Source organism: Bactrocera tryoni, chromosome 4 (genome assembly GCF_016617805.1).
Source record: "Bactrocera tryoni isolate S06 chromosome 4, CSIRO_BtryS06_freeze2, whole genome shotgun sequence".
NCBI lineage: Eukaryota > Metazoa > Arthropoda > Insecta > Diptera > Tephritidae > Bactrocera > Bactrocera tryoni.
Genome location: NC_052502.1, coordinates 68,784,996 through 68,803,280, shown reverse-complemented (window position 1 = coordinate 68,803,280; position 18,285 = coordinate 68,784,996). Strand labels below are relative to the sequence as shown.

Below are 18,285 nucleotides of genomic sequence, written 5' to 3'. Positions count from 1 at the left end.
ATTTCCTTTTCACCTCTTCTATGAAGCCTAAAAGCAGGAAGACTGTCAAACATTTACGCTAAAAAATCCGAACGCCACGCAAGTACTAGAAAATTGAATAAAAATGTAATCACAGCGAGCAAATCATCGGAGGAATGGAGAAATTGAGTGATTTGATTTCGCAGCAGCAAAATGTTGTGGAAAAAAGTAAAGAAAAATTAAATTCAAATTTATATAATACAGACATACAGACACCACATATACACATAAGCAATTTGGTGCAGGTGTGCTCGCCGCAGATGAGCAGCCGCTGCAAATGGCTGCGTTCAATTCCATTTCAATTGAATTCAATTACTATGGAAATCAGTAGCGATGATGAGGAGCTGTTGAGGGGGAAAATTATTCGAGTTCAGTTTTACTGATAGTTGTAGGGAAAATGCAGTAAGCGTCGTTGCATGGAATGACAGCGAAATGACAAAATGAGCGTTTAATGCGGCGAAGTCGTGACGGTATTTTTTGTCGTTTTTGGACAATTAAAAATTAAAATTTGTTTGTGGTGCAGAGGGGACACACATGCAGACATATGAGGATTTGCACACTGAATTCTCTCTTGTGAATAAAAATAACGAGATTCGCTGAGTGAATAACATCTAAATTATTATTTTTTATATTAAATTTGTTTTGATTTTTTTTTTATATTAAAAAGATGTATTTTTTTTACCTACATATAGACGTTTAGCACATTTATTTACATGTTAAATATTTGCTTTTAAAAACTGAAGTTTCGAAACTTTTTTAAGAATATTGTTTAGAATCATACAAAAACCTAAAACAATTCAGGTAAAATACAAATTTCAATTTCACTGATTTTTTATTATTTTTTTTTTATTCTTTTTTAATTTAATTTTTGATTTAAATTTAATTAATTTTTTTAATTTTTCATATATTTTGAATTATATATATACAGTTTTTATTTTTTTGTTTTTTTTTTTAATTTTGGATGTCTTTAATAAGTGTTAAATTTTACAAAAAAAAAATGTCCTTAAACTTATTTCTTCAAACAGAAATTCTGACTGCTCTATAAAGTTCTTTAGAGATCGGATTAGTTTACAACATTTCGAAAATTTCCTCAAAAATTAGTTAAATTAAAAAACTTAAAAAAAAAATTAAAATTTATTGACATTAAGATAAAGCTCGATAAATCAACAGCAAAATTTATCAGTAATATCATATAAACAGATATCAGGTATGAGGTATTAATAATTATTGATATATCAATATAAAAGTAAAATATATCGATAGTAATCTAAAAATTTTCGATTATATCCATCGACAGTAAAAATAATCGATTTATCAATATAAAAATTCAGTGCAAGTAAAATGTAACGGGAGTAGAATCAATATATCGATACATCCATTCAAAACTGGATCGAAACAAAATATAGATTTTTGAACATTTTACCGAAGTAAAATATTTTAGAGTAAAATATCGAAAGCATAATTTATAAATTTAACAATATACAAATTTTGAGGAAGCAATATTTATCGAATTTTTCCGAATCAAAATGTTTAATAGCAAAATATCGTAATTTATCGATATACTATATTACTATAAAAAATTTGATTGAAGCAATATTTATCGAATTATTATTGTACTGACTCTGAATTTGAGAAAAATTTGTTGAAACCAAAAGTTTACGGCATTTTATACTAGAGTAAATGTTATTGATATAAACATTCTTTTTATTAATCGTAACAGCTATCGAAGGTGAAATTTCGTAAAATTTTTCGGTTCCAGAAGATCTTATATCAATATAATATGATATCGAAATTTATCGATAGTAGACCGCTCAGCTGTTAAATTTAATCTCAATGGCTAAAGTTTTAAAAAACAAAGCTTTACGACGTTGGAATAACGAATAAATTGTATCGATATATTCACATCAATATTTTTCATTAATAACAGTTATCGATGAAAAACCTAACAAATGCAGTTTTTCGTAACATAACGAAGTTAAGAAAACATAATATTTATCGATAATAAAGCGATAGAAAATATATCGATTAACAGAAATTAAAATTTATCGTTAATAAAATACAAAGATTTTCACAACGAAGTTAATCAAAATTAATATTTATCGGTAATATGGCGATAGAAAATTTATCGATAGACCGAAATTAAAATGTATCGATCATAATAAAAACAGTTATTAATGAGAAATTCTCAATGCCAAGTTTTTCGTAACATAAACAAGTTAATCAAAATGATTATTTATCGATAATAAAGCGATAGAAAATATATCGATAAACAGAAACTAAAATTTATCGATCATAATAATAACAATTATTGTTGAGAAACCTATCAAATGCCAAGTTAATCAAAATTAAAATTTATCGGTAATATAGCAATAGAAAATATATCGATAAACAGAAATTTAAATTTATCTATTAAAAAAACAATAAATATTTCATATTAAATATAAGAATGAAATTATTTTTTTTAAGGAAATTTAATAAAATTTAAAATAATTTTCCAAAAAAAAGTAAATAAATTTTACTATTTTAGAAGATAGATCGAGTTTTTCAATTGAATTAACTCCACTAAAAGAAAGCAAAAAACGCGTTATGTGCGCATTTATAGCAGTACGGTTATCAAATAAGTATATATTCATATGGAAATACGAAAAAGGATATAAGAAAGTACGAAAACCAATATGAGGTGAAAAATGAGACGCTGCAGCACTTGAGTGCCACACACTTCAACGAGTCAACGTAACACCGGCAACGGTGCACCATCTAGTATGACCACGTATGTATGTGAAGCGGTGCTTGTTGCAGCATACACGACGCACAAGTGCATATGAGGAAGTGAAGTATTGTAGTTACAAGTGAGAGGCGCCGCTCGAGAAGAGCCGTCAGCAGCAAAGCGCCTGAGTTGCCCTTTTTCGAGACAGCCCTCCGCAACACTTTTGTGGCTTATTACTATTGCTGTTGTTGCTGTTATTACCAATGTTATGGCTTTTGTTGTTGTTGGTGTTAATGCAATGTGAGTGGCAACGATGACAAATGGTCGGAGCATTGATAAATGACAGTGTCGACAAAATATTCAGCTTTTGGGTTATACGCTTTGTTTTTCTTTTTTCGTGTGTCTTTCCCGAGTAGCGCTCATACTTGTTGTTGCTTTAACCAGGTTAGTTGGTTTTCATAGCTGCGTTAGTTGCTTTTTGCCTACGCTTTGGTTCTATATTTTTGGTCTTTTTTGTTTTGTTGTTGTTTTGTATGCCCGCATATCGGTGAGCCTCGTACGGAAATTTCATGTTATGTAGGTTATGTGGCTTTTTATCTGCGCACACTGTGAAGTGGAATTCGGGGTCAATTGGGGGTGTCATGCCATAGACTCGTACACGCGCACACACATACACATCAATTGGCGAACAATCACAAAAAACTGAAATTTCACTCAATTTCATACAGATTTTCGCTGAACCTTTGTTGATTGAATGCTTCATTTGTTCGAAATAATGACAGAGTCTGACGATATAGTATGTACATATGTATATATGATACATATAAGCACACAAATATAGTGAATAGTGCATGCTTTAGTTCTATTGAATGAAGCATATGTGTATGTGTATGTATGTCACGGTCTTTGATTAATTGTGCTAGAGTGAAGAATTTTCAATTATTGGATAGAACACGATAAAGAGCTTTCAATATACATTAATGTATGTGCCCACACGCATACATATCTAGGCAGATACCTTTATGTAAGGCAATGGGTGTCAACGACTATTATTATAATCGATTAGTTCGTTATCGATTTTCTGTTAGTGGGAAATTTAATACATACAGTTAATTATCTTTAAGAATTAGTTGTAAGCGATGCAAATCATTCTCATTTAGTACTAAATGTAATCGATAACAAAATTATCGATAACAAAACGAATCGGTTGTTTCGTTATCGATTATTTTTAAGTAATAAATTTTATTTTCTTTATGTACTAAATATTATCGAAAAATATATCGATAACAAAACAAATGGGTTGATTTGTTATCGGTATGAGATTTAATTTTCTTTAAAAACATATATTAAACAGTAGTATAAAAAATCGATTCATCAAATTGTAATCGATAACTTTTAATCAAGTTAAAATTTATTCCAAACAAAAAATTTTATAATTTACATGATAAAAAAAAAAACGATTTTTAAAAGAAATTAAAATATTCATGGTTTACAAATTTTTGGGAGGGAGTGCATATTGAAATCGAAATTTATTTGAAATCGTTCGAACAACAATTGGAGATCGAGTGAAGCGCTTTATAAAATTTACGTCATATCAGTGGTATATTAACGTCATATCAATAATATATTGCGGCAATATAACGATAATAAAAATTTATAAATTAAAATTTTCGATGACAAAATATTAATCGATAGTTAAAATAATTGCATAAAAATGGTCAATAGCGAAATTAATCGATAATTTCGTAGTATTGTTCAAAAAATAATAATAGGTTTAGATGTAGTCAATACTGAAATTAATGCATATTGCAATTTATCGATACGTAAGTTAATCGATATTGAAATTCATCGTCGTTATCGATAATTATTTTGTTCAGTCTTCTTCAAAAGGCACAAGGACGTAACATGAAATACAGACAATTTCAGAATTAAACTTCCGAAAACCGCACTTTCTTCGCTTTCACTTGAAAATGTGCTTAAGATGACAACTGAAGCACATCTACGAAATTCTATCTAGTCAAAATAGAATTTCAATATTTGCTAGTAGATTATTTGAATTAGTGCGGTGCATTATTAAATTTGGACGTTGAAGATGCCATTTTATGTCATTTCCATTGGCTGGCGAGCGGTTTTAACCAAAGAGAGACAGCCGGTAATTGTGTGCTCGTAGTATACATATGTATGTGTGTGTGTGTTTAATACTGCGCTTATCTTATATACAGACGCATGTTTGTCGCTTTAAGCATTCTCTATCCATTTCGGTGCGTCTTTCTAGCAAGACGTTTACAACAGGCAAGGCGTCCAAAGGGCTAACAAATTACAATTTGAAATATTTAAATGGATAAACGTGCTGACAGACATACATACATAAATATTATACATGTATATACTTAGTTAATCGTATAACTGCATATTTAAAGCATTCTAATACCCTACCAGCGAGCGCCGTTAGGTTATCCCACCTGCCAGCCGATTTGGCTGTCACCGTTACCGGCTTAGATATGTACATACATATATGCAGTAAAAATTGTCTACAAAAACAACAACAACAACACTTTGTGCAAATTCGCTGCCAATGAAATGCCAAGTTGCTTTGAGCGTTTCAACAAAGTTAAGCCGCTTACCACCGGCGTATACACACACCTACGCCTACGACAACAACAACAACACAGTATGTGTACAAACAAACACAGCGCACACGACTACCCAACCACTCACATTTGCTCCCTTTATGAGCGCTAATTTCAATCCACGTCCGCTTGGGGCGCTTGCAGCTAGTCAAGAAGCTTGCAAATTGCATGTACGGGCGGTCGGCGGTGGTGAAAACGCAGCGAACTGTTGCAGTGATGGGTGCGGTTTAAAGTGCTAAGAAAATTTCGCAACTACCGTGCGTACGCTGTGGTCAGCCGACGAGGAAAACGACGGCGGAGACGAAGACGTATGCCTCTAAGAGGAAGAAAACGACGAAGAGACAGCGGTAGAGCTCTAAGGGAAAGAAGAAAGTGAAGATGAAGAGGAAGAAGCAGACGTAGACCGCTAAGGCGAAGAAGTCAACGAAGAGGAGAGGACGTAGACCACAAAGCAATTCTGTAGAGGCAAGACGACTGCGTTGCGAGTGCAGTTAACAGTTATGTGCGACGTTTATGACAGTCGAAAGTGCAGGAAATTGCATTTTCATGCGCTGACATTGACGAGCATTTGTGGATTTTTCGATTTTCACAAATATTTTTTTTTACACGCCACAAATTGCGGTTGCTCATTTTTGCGGTCAATTTGCGAAAAACTGCAAACTTTTAATTTGCACGTTTGTGGCGATTTTTCACTTTTTTTTGTTGTTTGCTACTTTCATTTTCATTGCTTTTTTGTCTTTTTCATTTTTTTTTTATTTTCATTTTTTTTTATTTTTATTTTTTTTTTTATTTTATATATTATTTTCTTTTATTTTATTTTCTTTAATTTTATTTTATTTTTTATTTTTTGTTATTTTATTTTATTTTTTATATTTTTATTTTATTTTTTTTTTATTTTTTATTTATATTTTTATTTATTTTATTTTTTTTATTTTTTTTTAATTTTTTAAAATTTCTTTAGTTATTTTTCGCATATTTTTTTATTTTCATTTCCCTTTGAATTTTTTTTTTGTTTTTTCGTTTTCCCTTTTTTCCATTTTTTGCTGCATTTTCCTTTTGTGGCTTAGAGCCATGGGAAAATTGCCGCAGCAGCCGCGTTGGCAGCGAAAAAAATTTCTTTTTCCGCTGTTGAAGCTCATGTTTGTTGGTTAGAAAATCGATCACGTTGCTTTGCTGCACTTCGTGTGTGTGCGCTGCCTAACGCATTTAATCGCCTCACACAGAAATGCGAGAAAAATCGATTTTGATAACTGAAGCGCAAAGCAAACTTTTAATCTAATTTGTCGTATTACTGTTTCAACGTGTCACTTTGTGAGTGGATTTAAGCAATTTGCAATTTCGTTGTCAACGCACTGGGTGAAGCGTTTACGAGCTGAAGCTTAGCACATGATGCGGCAGGTTGGGAAGTGACAAATTTAACAAAAACATGAAGAAAAACGTTAACTTCGGCTGCACCGTAGCTATAATGCCCTTCACAGCTATTTTTGTTATAACATAGGAGGATGGAGCCATACAGAGAAGTTCACGCAAGTGAGAAAAGTTTTCTGAGCGCCATTCACTTGGGAGGGATCAGAAACGATTATTTTACATATGTATGTCTCAAACAGCTCACCACTTCCGGTCTTATACCAAGTATCTTATGGGTAACTAAAAAACATCCGTTGGAAGGCGAGCTAAAGTGGGAAGGCGAAAGATCATTAAAAGGTGGGGTTTGGGACCCGCCACGTAAAAAAAAACATCTCCAATGCAAAGAACATAACAGGATGAGAGACCCCTTTTCATGACGACCACTGTTAACGTCTTAACGATTACGATTTAAGGGCATGTACCTGGAATTCCCGGCCCCTTTAATTTGGGAAGGTGCCGCTGCCCAGCTGGTTGATGTCCTTGTTAGAGACAGGTTTGACATCGATGCCGTCCAAGAAATGCTACTTTAACGCAAGGGTGGGAAAGAAGGTATCTTTGTCACAACGGTCGGTGAATTCAGACTCCATGATGAAACATCCCCAAATGGGTTGAGGCTGATCGACTTCGCCGGGGCCCGAAATATGGTTGTCTGAAGAACTATGTAGATGCCAGCATAGGAAATTCATAACATATTTAGAACGGTAAGTTCATATGGCCGCTACATGCTATAGTGGTCCGATATCGGCGGTTCCAACAAATGAGCAGCTCCTTAAGGATAAAGGAACGTGTGTATGTGAAGCGCTAGTATACAAATATACAGTCTATCCGCCAGGGATAGAGAGGAAAACATGGTTAAATCGACTAAACTCATCACGCTGATCGTTTATAAAGACACTTTATAGAGTCTCGGGCATTCCATATTTCGTGGCAAACTTAACCTATACCTCATTCAGGCTCAGAATCACAGAATCGCGCTCAAGACAAGCAAATTGCGGTACTTTTTATGTTACCTACCACTTAAGTACATAGAAACTCAGTTTAGTACTTCAACTGGCTGGTTTCAGAAGTAACAATCAGCAAACACATCTTAACTTAAGATCAGCTCCCGGTCAATGTTACAAGGGTACTAACCTCGGTAGTGAGTGTACGTGTGCAATAATTTTATAAGCAGAAAAATTTCGAACCTTTTTCAATACTTCCACCAATCCAAGCTTATAAGAACTCTGTTCCAGTTCCAAGAGTACACACTATCGATAATCTCAGAACTATTGAAAGTTTGAGTCAAAAAGCATTAATTTTCAGTTTGGAAACGATGTTGCGAGAGTTCTAGCCCCCAGGTATGTTAAGTAAACGAGTGAAAAGCGCTTAGCATGTTTCTATGGTCTTTTTCTAATACTGGGAGTCTAAACATTTAGAAAATCAGAAACCGGAAGTCCCCGGCATTAACCACGTTTTTACTGGAAAAAGATTAATCGATTAAACACGAAAGCAAGTCGGTATCTATTATTTAAAAAGTAAATATGTATATATTTTTTCCAAAGTTTGAGCAGCTTTTATTATAACAATAACAATAAACAAGCCGTAAGCGCCACTGCAGCGCCAATGAGTGTGACGCCGGCGCTGCATTTGGCGCTGTTCGGTGAATGAGTCGACTACTAGCTGATGACTGGCTTGATTGTGGTGAATACAGTTTTAATTAAATTTAATTAAAACATTCAACTCATTTGATGCTTATTGTAGCGTTTTCTCAGTGTACCAAAAACAAGCAAAGCGAGCAGGAAAAATTAAAAAAAGTAAGAAAACAGTAAAAGCGAAAAAACTCATAAAGCACCAACACTAAGCATGTGAAAACAATAAAATATAAATAAAAGATAATTACAAACATACATATATGTATGTATGTATATGCACATACACCTGTACATATGTATGGTATAGTGTGTATAACGCAATTGAGTCTTCATTAATGATCGTTTTACACAATTTTCACAATATTAAGGGGAAAAATAAGAGAGAAAAGATAAATTGGAAAATAACCACACTTTTATTTATGAGTTTGTGGGAAAATGTGTAAAATTCTAAGCGGTAAGATAATAAAATTCATTAAAGCTATATAAAACCGAAAATATAAAATAAAATATTTATAGTATTAAAAAAAATTAATTTAAAATATGTAATTTAAAAAAATATAGTTAAATAATAATAAAAAAAAATTATATAAAAAAAAATAAATTAAAAATATAGTTTAAAAATTAATTAAAAAAAAAAATTATAATAATTTTAAAAGTTATAATTAAATATGAATTAAATATGATTTAAAAAAATTTATTTAAAATATGTACTTTAAAAAAGTATAGTTTAAAAAAATTATTTAAAAAAATTTCATAAAAAATAATAATTTTAAAAGTTATAATTAAATATGAATTAAATATGATTAAAAAAATTTAATTAAAAATATTAAATTCAAAAAAATTAATTGAAAAACATACAATTCAAAAAACTATAATAAAAGAAAAATTAATTTAAAAAAACTCATTAAAAAAATAATTTAAAACATTTTTAATTCATTTATTATTTTTTTTTATTAATGAAATATATTTTTATTTAAATTAATTAATAATTCATATTTGTTTAATTAAAGAAAGTAATTTTTTAATTAATTATTTTTTTTTACTTACATAATTAAAATAAAAATCAATTAACAGAAAAATAGTTTTTTAATTAAGTAATACTTAATAATATTCAATTTTTTTATTTTTTTTTATTTATGAAATATATTTTTTATTTAAATTAATTGATCAATTAATATTTGTTAAATTAAAGAAAGTAATTTTTTAAATTAATTATTATTTTTTTATTTACTTAATTAAAATAAAAATCAATTAAAAGATAAATATTTTTTTACTAAGCAATACTTAATTAATAAAATACAATTTTTATTTTTTTTTAATTATAAAATTTTATTTAATTTATTTAATATTTAATATTTATTTAATTAAATAAGGTATTTTTTCTAATTAATTATTAAATTTTAAATTTTAATTACTTCAACCAATTAATTTCTATATTTTAATCCATTAACTAATTGTTAATCAATTTAATTAATTAAAAAATTATTTTTATTTTCTATTTAAATAAAAGAGCTTAAAAATTTTTAAACAAAATTTGGAGAAAATTAGAATGAATTAAAAAAATTAATCTTTTATGTAAATACGAGAAAAGAAATTAAATAATAAAATTAAAAATTACGACAAAATAACGGTTAAGTACATTACATAGTTATGTATACATACATATATGTATGTACGTAGCGCGTTTACAAAACGCCCAGTTGCCAACTGGCGCTTAGTTGGAGCACCAACAGTGTCGAGCTGCTTTTGGAGCGCAGCAAATGCAATCGCAAACGCTTCGATGATTTGTGAATTATACACACATATTGTTATTGTTGTAATTATTGTTTATACTCATATTAATGTGATTTATGGCATTGAAAAGAGAATTTTCAAAACCCCACAAGCTGCGTTCGATGGGCGCACGGACGCCGTTTGGTTGCTTGCTGTTTATGAGCAAGATTAATGATAACGGTGTTTTCGTAATTAAAGCTACCAACGCGCATAAGTACATTACAGTTGTATAGTATGTAATTTTATCCGGTGTGTCAAGTGAGCCATTAACAAAAAAATTTAGAAATTGGAAGAATTGTTCTTATACTCAGTAATGAGTTGGAACACTGGTGCACGCGCTCTCAGATCCATATAGAAAATATTAGATGGTACTCAAAATACACCCGTTGCATAAAAATCGGTACTGTATGAATTCAGAAACACTTAATATGCTGTAGAAAGCCATACAACAATAAACTATTGCGACAAAAGATGCTCAAAAGCTCCTAGAGCAGGGATTAGAAAAACTCTCTATATCAAAGATTGGTATTTTCCAACTAGTTGTAACTTATATAGCAATCGGTAATACATTGGTCGCCAGTCTACCCACAAGAGATGTGAAGAGAGCCACAGAACAATCTTTTCAATGAATGGAGCTTTCTACAGCTAAGCTTTACACTTCTTCTTGACTTTGAACGCGTTATTAGATCGTCGAAACCTCTTCGAAAAACAGCGCCGCTACATCCACTTACTCGCGGAAGTATTTTTTTGTCCTCATTTCTGTGGATTGCATAACTATAATAGTAGACCTTTCAGACCCCGTGGATCAATTGAGCCCCGCTCAGTTAATGAAAAAATGTATTAGGTATTTTCACACATTTTAAGAATTAATATCGAACTTTGCACGAGTGGAAAGTAAAATCATGTATCTTTTAAAATTAATAAAGCTCTTTAACAAAAATAGTTTCAGATGACTTCAAGTTATCGAAATTAAACCGAATTCGATATGCAGATGTACTGAGCTTGAAGAAGAGACCAGCGATTAACAGTTTTAGTATCCGTTCCCATGACAGTTGGGTCTACGTAACCGGAACAGACACAGTCAACTCAAAGTCAATTCTGCCGCTACAACAACAACAGTTTTCATAATAGTAAAAACCGATTAAAATGCGAAATATTTGGACTTAACCTCCAACCGAAAAATACTACTCGAGAATCTTTCAGGAAAAGCTTCACCGGACCTGACGATCAGAACATCAATTCGTAAGGCGGCTGATAAATGTGAAACATTGTAAGGTAAAGATATGAACAGATGACAGATTATAAATGATACAATAGATACGTGGGGATCTTAAATTGAAGGCGTACAGTTTGTGCAAGAACTGAAGCCGCTCGACCTTCGACATCGCTCTATGGGCTCTTGAAAAGTTCCAAGGAGATCCCACGTTTTCGAGCTAAATTTTGTTCAGCGATGAGGCCCATCTGGCTCAATGAGTATGTAGACAAGCAAAATTGCCGCATTTTTGACGAAGAGCAAACTGAAGATATTCAAGAGCTTCCAATTCATCCAAAAAAACAACGATTTGGTGTAGTTTGTGGGCCGATGGAACCATCGGTTCATATTTTTTCAAAAATGATGCCGGTGAGAACGTAACCGTCAATGGCGACCTTTATCGCGCCATCATAACCTACTATTTCATGCCTGAAATTGCATCGCATCAATCAATAGATTTATTGACAGAACACTTCGGTGAGCAGATAATTTCACGCTTTGGAGTAGTCGATTGAAACCAAGATCTTGTGATATCACATCGTTACACTTTTTCCTCTGGGGATATGTAAAGTCTAAAGTCTATGCGGACAATTCTACTTCAATTCAGGCCTTGGAGACAAACATCAGGCGTGTCATTCTACAGTTACCAGTCGAAACTCTACAACGAGTCATCGAAAATTGGACTCAACAGATGGAACATGTGAGACGTAGACGCAGCCAACAGTTTAAGTAGATAATCTTAAAAAAAATAAATGCCAAAGCATGTTCTTTCGAATGAAAATAAACAGTAAACATTATATTTAAAGTTTGAGTTTTTTCTTTAAAAAAGTAGGGAACCACGAAATGGATCACCATTTATAACCGCCGAAAGATAGAGGTTAAAAGATAATAGGTAATACAGCAGATAAAAGTTGAAGATAATAGATAAAAAATTATAAATCGGATAAAATGTGACAGTTTAAAAGATAATAGATAATAAATTCGTTACTGTTTGAAAGTTAATAGATAATAAAATGTATGAACGATAAAAATTTAAGGATGAGAGGTAAAAGATGATAGATAATAAACCAGATGAAAGATAACTGATGATAGATCGTTGACAACACATAAAAAATAACAGATAAGACAGACAATTTCATAGTTCCCAAAACAAATCGAACGCCACCGAAGACTCCCTAGATTCACTTCATTTCTTTGGGATGTCTAAAATTTACGTTAAATGCTTCAATTTCACGAAATTAAAACTATTTAGAGAATGAAGACATAAAATTACAAATCGAACACGCTTTGAGAAGAAGCAACAATAAACAAAATGAAAGTTAATTAAATAAGAACATTGTCAGAATGAGCAAATGCGAGCAAAACGGTAAAAAAATAGCAACAAATTGTATTAAGTCAACGAAAAAGAAGAAAATCAGAAAATAATTGACTTTGTGTGAGTGGACAAGCTGAAAACGCTCCAGCAAAAGCTTTATTGGTGAAATATTTTTTGTGTGTATATGTATGTGTTTACATAGATTCAGTAGATGACTCAAAAAATTATCACTAGAGCACGATTTCGTGGAAGATATTTATTTGTACGTGTATATACATATGTATGAGCACTTATGTACATATACATATGTATGTGTATATAATATGTTTGTGCGAACTGCCACTGGCCCATAACGTCGCTCTGCGGTACTTTATGCCATTTAGATTGAGGCATTTATTTTTGGCTATTTTTAGATGAGGACTGAGTAATTCAAAGGCAAACGCAGAAAACGTTAAGAATAAAACAGGAAAACAATGTTAAACGAAGTAATGTTGAAAGAAAATAAATTGCTGTTAAAGGAATGTACAAATAAGAAAAATTTTAAAAGATAACACAAATGTGGAAAATTAAAAAAAAAAGTTGATAAAGTGTGATAAACATTAGATAAAAATATATAACATTTGCACGCCATATTTTGAAAATAAATCATGAACAAACACACAAAATCTTTCAAATTTTTACGCGCAAAAACAATTAACAATACACCAACAAAAAAAAAATAAATAAGTTATAAGCAAAAACAAAAAAGTAAATGAAATAACTAACAAATTCAAAAATAATAATAATGAGCCAAAAAAAAATATAAAAAATATAAAAAATAATAATAAAATAATAATGAAATAAATAAATAATATATGTATATGTATGTATGTTAGAATTATACTCGTACATGTTTACAAAATGCACTTTAAAAACGCTTCACTTTAGGCAAAATATGTTGACCCGCAAAAGCGTGCACTAAAAATCAATGGCGCAGTCAAGGGCAACGCCAAAGGCCGAGCAGGCAAGCCGCCAAGGGATCAGCGCTCCAGCACTCACTGCGGATAAATGAAAATTCTGCTGGCATTAGTGGCACGCTCGTTGTTATTATTTGGCAGACAGACAATATATAAATTGGCTGCAGTAAGAAAATAAAACGCATTTGGTTAATTTAAAAATGGCCATAAAATCGCATAAAATGCCAGTACATGTAGACAAATTTAATTTATGAAAGTGCAGACGATTGTAAAATGAAACCCATAAATGCTAAATTCACTTTCCAGCAGAAAATATATGAAAATAAATTAATTATTCACACATTTAATTTGCGAATTTATGACAAAATTGTACACACAGTTGTTATAGCTGCTGCAAACATAAATATTTGTTTGGCGTGCAAGGAAGAAGAAGAGCACTGACGTTTAGCACATTTTGTTTCTTATTATTATTTGTTGTTTAAAATTAAAAAAAAGAACAGTAATTTCGTTTGCATCGTAGCGATAATGCCTTTCACAAATTTCCAGATAGGAACGATTTTAATAGTGCGGTTTGAAGAATCGTAGTCCGATTTGAATAATTTAGTCCGAGATTTTACCATTACCTTGGACAGTATTTCATGCCAAATTTCGAAGATATTTTGTCAAATGAAAAAGTTTTCCATATAAGAGCACAGTCTTATTATAGTGGTCCAATATGGGCGGTACCGACATATGAGCAGTTTCTTTTGGCGAGTGCTAAATTTCAAATCGATATCTCAAAAAATGGGGGACTAATTCTACGAAATTATACTGCAATGCACTTTTTTCTCATTTGTATTCACGTTCCATGCATTTATATTGGCAATTTTCAAATAAACAGTAATTTTCTTACCAGCAAGAAAGTTTATTATTTAATTATTTTTGACGTTTGGGAGATGTGTAAATAATCGATAATCGATTGTTATGCTTTTTTTAAGAATAATCATATGGATTTTGCGTCAAATGTTAAATATTTAAATATATAATTTAATAATGAACACAATTAATGACATTATTTTCAAGAATTAATAAAAAAAAAAAATTTAATAATTTTTTTGCCAAAAAATATTTAACATACATTTTTCTTGTGCTTAATATTATTTTTTTGATCGTAAATTTTTTTTTATGCATATAATTTTATATTGGAAAAAACTTCCGCATTCATTTTTGAATTCAACTTTTGCAAGAAAAAAGCTTAAAAGAGTATTTTTATGCAAATTATAATAAGCTGAAATGAATCTTTTAAATTAATATACATACATACATATGTACATATACATATACTTATATGCAGCAATCGGGTTTAAATGTTTCAATACAAAAATTGTTTACTTTTTAAGCACGCTCTAAGCCAAAAAAAAGACTATGCAACAAAATTATCGCCAGGCAACAAGGTGAAAGCAGTCAAGTATGATTTCCTGATTACGCTTTGAGATTTTTTGAAAGTTTAATTTTTTTCGAGTGATTTGCTAATTGTATGTTCTAAGCAAATGACGCCCACGCAAATATTAGCTCAATAACTTGTGTATATATAAATTTATTCCTATGTATTTCGCCTAGTTGCTCTTGCTTATCTTCGCAAAAAAAAAATAAACTTAAATGTGCTTCACTAATATCCCATGAAATGGGCACAGATCCGCGATCTATAGTACTTGAGTAGCAACGGCGTTGGCAGCTGCTTTCTCGTCTGCCACCCACCTTCGTCAACGTAACGTCAATGACACTGCCTAACTGGGCACAGCTGTTTTTGAAATGCTTCATTTTTTTGCACGAGCAAAGCGAGAATTTTATTTTATAAAAAAAATATAAGTTATTTTCCGTTATTATTTTTTTCATTTTTATATTCTCACTCTGATTGGAGTGAACAAAAAAAGGAGTTTAGCGTATAAATGATTTTTTTCCAAATGCCTTTTTAGTTTTTTGTATAAAGAATTTTTATTATATATGTATGTATGTACTTCATTCCGAGTATGTACATAAGTATGTAAGTATCTTGTTGAAGAGCTTCTACAAACACCCACATTTTTTAAAGATATATGTATGTACATTCATATGTACATATCTGTATCAGACATCTGTATAAATACAATTACTTCAATTAAATTCAAATTTTTAGTACAATTTTTGTTTTTTAAGGAGAATTGTTCTTTAATTGAGATAAACTTCAACTGTAGATCAAGATTGATTAAGTCATTGAGATCAAATATGCACAAATACATACATACATACATACATACATATGTATGCATTGTCTTACATTATTTGTATATCATAGTTAAAAGTGTGATGTGCGGTGATTAGTCATATACATACAAACATATGTATGTATGTACGTAAGTGGTCACGTCAGTCAAATGCAGTGGCTGCTTTTGTAAATAATTTAATAAATCTATCGTATTTTAATGATTTTTATAAATTACTTATTTTCAAACTTTTTTTACCGCTAAAATTTTGCATAAGCACAACTGTGCGCACTACAAATATAACGTCATACGTAATCGAGACATAAGAACGTTAATAAACATAAATTGTAACAACACTCATACGCTGATATCTTCGAACAAGTGCTAAATTTATAGCGATCTGTCAGAGAACAATTTAAAACCACTAAAAAGAAAAATCAATTTCATATGAATTAATAAAAATAAATTCTGCGTAAATTATAACATTTTGTATATTAAATATCGCAAAAAATTTACATCGCCGTAAATTCGTGTTAAACGCTTTTATAAGAAACAATCGTAAATCAATGGACTAATATGTCATTAGCCGGTGCTCATCACACACAAGCAAACAATTGTGAATAGGCTACTGAATGGGAGTAGCGAAAGAAATCAAGGGCAAGTAGAAAAGAGCAAAGAGAAAGCAGTAATTTGACACTCACACAACAAAAAGAACATATGGAAATGCCGATACACACACACTCGCGCATTTTAGCAATACTTGAAAAGTAAATAAACAAAATAAAAATTGTTGAACATAAAAGGAATATAGTTCAGGGAAAAAGGTCAGAAAATTTAGATTTGCAAAAAAATAACAAAATATTAGATATAAAAATGAAGTAATAGTAAAAAAGGTAATATATTATAATAAAATGTCATTTATTACTCACGCTCAAGTAGCCGCTGTATCAAACTATCCACATTTAGATCAAAGTCAGCCATTATTGTGAATGTGACGTGACGGGCACAACGTGTTTGATAACAATAAAAACACTCCAGGAACTATGAAAACACCAAATATATTTGTTACGCCGCGAGAGTGCAAATGCAGATAACGCAAGCTTTTAGTTTGGCTAAACGAAATGCAGCAACAATTTTTCCACAAAACAAAACTGCAGCACGATTAAATGTCAATTAGTCACCGCGATATGGCAAACGCTTGAAATAGAGCAACCACGACACGATCACGGCAACAAAATACACGTACATACGTTTAAAGTTGGTGCTGTGACGGCGTTTACACCGAAATGCCGGAATGAATGAAGGAATTTTCGTACACCAAAATGCAGAGACAGTTCAAATAGTTGCACAGGCACCAGCTATATTAATTGTGAACGTTTCCAACGAGTTGTAGCCAATAAGGAAATTCCTACAAATGCAAATATATTCTTGTAGTTATGTCTATGGAAATCTACAAGTTCCATTTAACATTCGCGAAATTTGGTATTTAAATTTGTATAGCAATTTTCGCCTGCGTTCGCTCCCGTAAAGAAAAAAGATAATTCAATTGTTGAGAAATTGACACACACAAACAATGCACATATAAAATACACGTCAAAATAAAAACACAATTTGCCAAAATATGTATATCAGATAAATATGTATTTCGTTTTCAAACTATGTGCACTTTTACGATTTTTGTTTTGTTTCCAAAATTGTTTGCAAACTTCAATTACTTTTCATTTTTTCTGGCCGGTTTATAATTTGTAACACAGTAATAAAATCGTAACTACTGCTTTTCCAGCCGCTCAGGTTATTTTCACAATTTTTGGATTTTCTAAGCGTGACCAAATATGGTATTTTCTAATCTCTGTACACACAAAACTTTATGCTTGCATAAACAAATTTTACTGCCACACAAAAGCGCGTTCAATCATTTGCGTTTCAACAGTTGAATAGGTTAATTTTTATTTCATTAATTCACTGCATTTCACTGCTAATAAGTCCGTGCTAACGCGAAAATATTTTGATATTTTCCTATTGGATTCTCTACGCTCACTGCAATTGGATTTCAGCCATACACAGACGATTTGTGCCTGCGATGTATGAAAAGTATCGAGCAAAGTGAAAATTCGTTAGTTTTCAGCAGAGTTGCTTTGCTATGTGCAGGGTTGTATTGCGTTTTGCCAGGTTTATTTTAAATGTGCCCATGAATTTGAATGTAAGCATTTTGACTTTTCTTTGCATATTTTGTTTTTAACTCATTTTAAATTAATTATTAGTTCATGCAATGTTATAATTAACTTTAAAGTGCATTTTTTTAAACAAAAACTTCTTTTTTTTTATTATACTAGAATTCTCATTCTTATATACTTCACTGTATTTACTTAGCTGT

The 18,285-nt window shown here is 31.1% G+C and overlaps 1 protein-coding gene across 2 annotated transcripts in view; it reads right to left on the bottom strand.

Annotated features, from left to right (window-relative positions):
- Positions 1-17,988, bottom strand: part of LOC120776121 (serine/threonine-protein phosphatase beta isoform) — an 82,707-nt gene extending 64,719 nt beyond the window's left edge. The window contains exon 1 of one of the 2 annotated variants that reach the window (XM_040106647.1): positions 16,841-17,988. In XM_040106647.1, the coding sequence (XP_039962581.1) occupies positions 16,841-16,892 (52 nt within the window). In that variant the 5' untranslated portion in view covers positions 16,893-17,988. The remainder of the gene's footprint in view (positions 1-16,840) is intronic. The other variant, XM_040106648.1, reaches the window with a different exon arrangement.
- Positions 17,989-18,285: the final 297 nt, after the last annotated feature.